At 35.7% G+C, this 6000-nt stretch overlaps 1 protein-coding gene across 2 annotated transcripts; it reads left to right on the top strand.

Annotated features, from left to right (window-relative positions):
• The first annotated feature begins 230 nt into the window (after positions 1-230).
• Positions 231-1538, top strand: LOC125478818. 2 transcript variants are annotated; one of them, XM_048587458.1, is made up of 2 exons: positions 231-697; positions 1120-1538. In XM_048587458.1, the coding sequence occupies exons 1-2, from the start codon at positions 328-330 to the stop codon at positions 1125-1127; spliced, it is 378 nt and encodes a 125-aa protein (XP_048443415.1). In that variant the 5' UTR covers positions 231-327; the 3' UTR covers positions 1128-1538. The 2 variants fall into 2 exon arrangements, with proteins under 2 accessions (XP_048443415.1, XP_048443414.1); XM_048587457.1 differs by having other exon boundaries at positions 999-1535.
• Positions 1539-6000: the final 4462 nt, after the last annotated feature.

The following is a 6000-nucleotide window of genomic DNA, read 5'->3' as shown; positions in this document are numbered from 1 at the left end:
GGTCATTATAAATCCATGACATAATCCAAGCGTCGAAAACTAAATTTAGATCAGTAAATGAGACCCAAATGATTAAAAAAAAAGAGAGTGCAAAAGTAAGTGATTCTAATTTTTTATCTGCAAGCACATGACTGAGGTGACTTTATCACCAGCCAACCAACAAATGCTGGTCACTTTAGATAAAGAACATAAGGTAAATAATCCTTGTTAAATACCAAAGGCTGAACACCAGATGTCCCGAAAGCAAAGCAATTTCCTCACCAGTACTGAATCCAAAACACCTCTCGTCATCCACAAGCCACCCCTTCAACTTCAACAGAACCGAACATGTATAAATCCGGCACTGTTGTCACCAGAGACACTGCAAAGATGGCGGCATATGCTCCTGTGGAAATAGGCACCAAGGGAACTGTTGGATCCCTCATAATGAGAGAAATTGAGCACTTCAGCCAGCTCGAACTAAGCAGCCGGTGTAGCTCGCGAAAGGCTCAGCCCCAACTCAAAGACATGGTTTCATCTACTAGTCATTTGAGACCGACTTTTGAATCAGTTATAAAAACACAAAAGAAGAAAAAGAGAGGCAGCAAGCTCCTACCAAGTGTATGTTCTATGGTGGAAGTCTCGGAGAACAATCGACCAACTAGTATTTCTACATACAGTTACAGGAATCTAAGATCTGAAGGGAAGAAATTGCCAGGTTAGACAATGCTTTCAGATAGCCTTGAGAAACCCAACTTCTTCAGTCGGTTTGTTATAGGGCCAGCCCATGCTCTATACGAGCTCCCACATTTTTATGTCCACAACTTCAACAATGTTAGTTCCTTTTTCACTAGTTTTCTGCCTATAAGAGTTTTATCCAGACCAGCATGATCAGAGCCCATTTGACTAGTATTTTTCAGTTTGAGTTTTTGTGTTATGGGAAACTTAGGGTTTCTCAGATTAATGCCATTGCTGCTTCCACTGCTGCTAGCTTCATCACATGATTCTCTTGGTTGTAGCTTTTTTGGAGTAGTAGCACCACAGGGAACAGAAAAAGAAGCAGTTTGATGTTTATTAATTTCTGGAAGATGCAGACGTCAGAGATACGACTTTGATGGACTCTAATTCTCTTGTCTTTAGGGAACTGACCGTCCCAGTGGTCCCGACTCTGATGGATCCTCCACCACCCTTTATTCCAGCGTCTGAACCATGTTTTTTCTCGTCTTAATCAAAGGTTTGAGCAGACACCTTTTGGCAGGGAATTTCTTAGTGAACAGAATCTTCTTGAGAGAGATGTTACAACCAACTCAGTTCAAGAGCCGTTCCTGCAACCGCATCAGCCAATGCGGTTCTGGATATGAATGGTGTATTTGAACAGTAGCTTTAAATCAGACTGTAAGTAGAGTTTGTCAACAAATTTATGGTCAATTTTTAGTAGTAGAAATCTTGAGATGTTTAAGAAACGAATTCAACTGCCAAATTTCGGTACATAAGCATGAGTGGACAAGGCAGAGTATTGAGTGGTATTAGTGAGATCACTGTCTTTGCATTTCCGATCGAGTAATTTCAACCCGAAAAGTAGTTAAAATCATAGTTAAAAAACGCGCAATATTGTAAAATATAGCGCTATATCGCACCATGGAAGAGATTTTGCGATATAATGCAAAAATATCACAATAATCTAAAAAAAGGTCGATTTTTTACATTGTATTGCACGATATTTACGTGATATTGCACAAATATGCCACACCAAATGCCTCGTGATCCTATTGCTCCTAGCGTTGGAGCAAGGTTCAACATTAACTGAAAACCTAATCACAGTACTAAAGAGACAGAGAGTCGAAGGGCATTACTTGAAGACATTGTCAATGGCACAAGAGATTCTTTTGCTCACTTTAGTTCTTTTTATTCTTATGGTGATAGAACCCTAGTCGTAGAACTGATACTTAGTGAGCTGGGAATCCTTTTATTTATAGATAACAATGGCAGCCAACTCCCATCTATCGTGGGTGAGTTGGTTATTGACCATTTGTATCATATCCAAGAAGAGATGGGGTAGTAGGAGCATTTTGTTCAAAGCACGTTGAATGTGTTTCCACGAATATAGGAAGCAAGTATTCCATGTATACAACTCTTAATGAATGTGCATTATCAACATATATCTTAACCTTTATCACAACTAGTTGAGCTCACATTGGATTCTTATATTCTTCCACATGGACACAAGAGAATGAAGTTGCAAAGAGAAAGAATAGAACAATAGTTGAAATGGAAAAGATAACAATGGAATGAAGTTTTATAAACACTGCAGTCTACTTGCTAAATAGATGCCCTACAAGAGCATTATATAGTTGTTAAGAGTTCAATGAAGGGGACCATTTTTTCATATGTTTGAATAAAAAAACAAATGATCTTTCTTATGTGGACTTATATAAGGGCATTATTGTTGGCCTTGCCCTGGTCCTAAAAAATCAATGGACTGACAACAGATACCACTTCATTAAGGAAGCATTGCAGAAGGGTGCAATTGACGTGGTATATTTTTTCTAATGAAGGAGCAGCTAGCAGATATCTTCACAAAAGCCTTAGCCAAAGACCAATTCTGCTATATGATGGAAATTCTTGGAGTGAATCAGTGCGCAATTTAAAGGAGAGGCTTGAAATGTAAATTTATACATTGATTCATACTACAAGTGTCAATTTGTTTTTAGGTAACAAGTTAGAATGGTTTATAAGCCTTGGATGTGCCATCTCTCTCTAGCTCATATGCTAAACGAATAAAAGGCTGAGATCATTTGAATTGTAACGGTTATTTCTTGTATAGGCATGAGCTCACAAGCTCACTGTGTTGAATGAATTTGCATTCTCAGAGTCACATTCTTTGAGCAATATTCTTCATCTTCTTCAACTCCCTCATCAATCCAAATTCTTTGTTTCCAGCTCATTTTTTTCTCCTTTGATTCACACAATATTATCATAATCAACATTGTGCCAACAACTGTAATTCATATGCTTCAACCTTAATTAACTGGTTTCCATTGACCAGTCTAGAAAGCACTTGTGTTTCTTAGTTCCCAAGTAAATTATTCTCTTTGAAGCAATCCTGAAGAAACATGATTATCTGCACTTTCACATATTTTATCTTCACGTGAATTGATAATGCAAATGTAAGCCATTGCATAGCATGGGTTTTTAAATCGGGTAATGTTAAGAAGGCTTAAATTTTTAAACTAAAATTTTGTAAACTGAATGATGTGGTTGTTGATGATTAAATTATTACGTACGTATCGATTAACGTGCTTATTTACTATTAGTGACTAATAATTTAGTTTAAAATTTTAGTCTCTTTAACATTATTATTTTAAATCATGCATGTTTGAATAGTTGACTTTTGACATAGCATAGTCGACTTTAAATAGCTGACTTTTGGGAGTAAGTTTATCTTGTTTCATAGTATATCTTATATATAGCGCCAATGGAAAAATGAATAGTGATTTTGGTGTCACCAAATTTCAACAAAAATGTCCTCAAGACAAAAAACTTCAAAGGCATCTCAAAATAATGCATCAAATAAGGCAGGGGCATTTTCGTTATTTTCATAGTGTATTTTTAATAATTAATTTTTTGGTACATTTTTTTTAATTAGTACCTCATAATAGGTTAGCAATAATGTGATTTAATTTCTCTATTTTTAAACACGTTCAAAACATCTTAAGATGTGTGTAATACTAGTTATAAAAAAGGTCTTTCGCACACAGATAATAATGTGATTAAATAAGTTGTCAAATGATTGTTTTTTTTTTAATAAACGATATTATCTACACTAAAGGGGGAGGGGGTGGGCTTAGCCTCATAATAGGCTAGCAATAATATGATTCAATCAGTTATTTATTAAATATTATTTTCTCTATTTTTAAATACGTTCAAAATATCTTAAAATGCGTGTATTGCCAGGTTATAAAAAAAAAGGTAGTTTCGCACGCGGATAATAATGTAATTAAATTAATTGTCAAATGATTGTTTTTTTTTATTTTAACCTTTCGTACGCGAATAATAATATGATTAAATAAGTTGTTAAATGATTGTATTTTTTTTAACAAACGATATTATCTACACTAGGGGAGCCTCACAATGGGCTAGCAATAATGTGATTCAATCAGTTGTTTATTAAATATTGTTTTCTCTATTTTTAAACACGTTCAAAACATCTTAAGAGATGTGTAGTGCCGGTTATAAAAAATGTTTTTCACACGCGGATGATAATGTGATTAAATTAATTATCAAATGATTTTTTTTTTTTAACAAACGATATTATCTACACTAAGGGGGAGGGGGTGGGCTTAGCCTCACAATGAGCTAGTAATAATGTAATTCAATCAATTGTTTATCAAATATTATTTTCTCTATTCTTAATGGAAATTCTATAGAAACCGATTTTATTATATAAATTCAGTTGCTTCAATTAGTTTATGAGAAGTTTCTTCTCACATGATCTAAAATTATTCATTTACTTCAAATATCTAACTTTTATTTTGTCAATTTACGCATATAAATACATTTAAAACGTGTAAGTCGTGCATAACATGCCGTAATTCAAAAACTATCTTCTGCACACGCGTGTATGAAAGCTAGTATCATATATGTGTACAAGTTTTCATAATTTTGATTTTAATATGGTATTAAAAATTTGATTACTCTAATAATATCCTAACTTTTAAGACCCAAGTGATCTAAAAACTCGGCTCCGAGACACGTCTAATAGTGGCAGCCAATCGTGAAAGCAGCCGCTGTTTCTATCACGCTTATACTGCACTGCATTATAAACAAAAATATGGAACTTGTATCATATATGCTATGAAACAAGATAAACTACTCCAAAGAGTCAACTATGCTATGTGAAATGTCAACTCTTCGAACATACATGATTTGAAAGAGTAATGTTAAGGAGGTTAAATTTTAAATTATATTTGTAAACTAAGTTATAAGTTACTAATGATAAATAAACACGTTAATCGATAATTAAATAATAATTCAATCATCAATAATCAAATTTTTTAAACCAAATGTTAGAGAGACCAAAATTTTTAAATCAAATGTGCAAACTAAATTTTGGTCTCCCTAGCAAATTTGCGAGAGATTTTTCAGTGTAACCATCACACGGGGTGGTTGTCACATCCCGGCCCGGGTGGGACGACTTCCCGGGCCCGCTCCACTATCGTAGCACGATATTGTCCGCTTTGGGCTTACCATTCCCTCACGGTTTTGTTTTTGGGAACTCACGAGCAACTTCCCAGTGGGTCACCCATCATGGGATTGCTTTAGCCCCCTTCTCGCTTAACTTCGGAGTTCCTACGGAACCCGAAGCCAGTGAGCTCCCAAAAGGCCTCGTGCTAGGTAGGGATGGGAATATACATTTAAGGATCACTCCCCTGGGCGATGTGGGATGTCACATCCCGGCCCGGGTGGGACGACTTCCCGGGCCCGCTCTACTACCGTAGCACGATATTGTCCGCTTTGGGCTTACCATTCCCTCACGGTTTTGTTTTTGGGAACTCACGAGCAACTTCCCAGTGGGTCACCCATCATGGGATTGCTCTAGCCCCCTTCTCGCTTAACTTCGGAGTTCCTACGGAAACCGAAGCCAGTGAGCTCCCAAAAGGCCTCGTGCTAGGTAGGGATGAGAATATACATTTAAGGATCACTTCCCTGGGCGATGTGGGATGTCACAGTGGTACACCATGTGTCGCTATATAAATGATGAGATATGTTTGTTAAAAAGTTAATAACTTAAAAAATAAAATTTTCCACCACTTACATACAAATACATGGTGTGTACCACCTATATTCCTATCACAATTAAAAATTTCTCCAAATTTACAAATTAAATGATCTATAACCAATAGGAAATGAACATGTTTGTCAATGCTTAAATAGTAATCCAATTATCAACTTCCATGTTATTTGATTTACAAAATTTTATCTACAAATTTAGTCTCCAATCCTATCATCACTTGTATCTCA

Source organism: the organism of the source record quoted next, unplaced genomic scaffold (assembly GCF_019419815.1).
Source record: "Pyrus x bretschneideri cultivar Hongxiangsu unplaced genomic scaffold, Pyrus_bretschneideri_v1 Contig267, whole genome shotgun sequence".
Lineage (NCBI taxonomy): Eukaryota > Viridiplantae > Streptophyta > Magnoliopsida > Rosales > Rosaceae > Pyrus > Pyrus x bretschneideri.
This window is presented reverse-complemented; position numbering and strand designations above follow the sequence as displayed.

What these genes read in the sequence shown, in the direction of transcription:
- LOC125478818 (XM_048587457.1), top strand. Translation starts at nt 328, where the DNA reads ATGTATAAATCCGGCACTGTTGTCACCAGAGACACTGCAAAGATGGCG.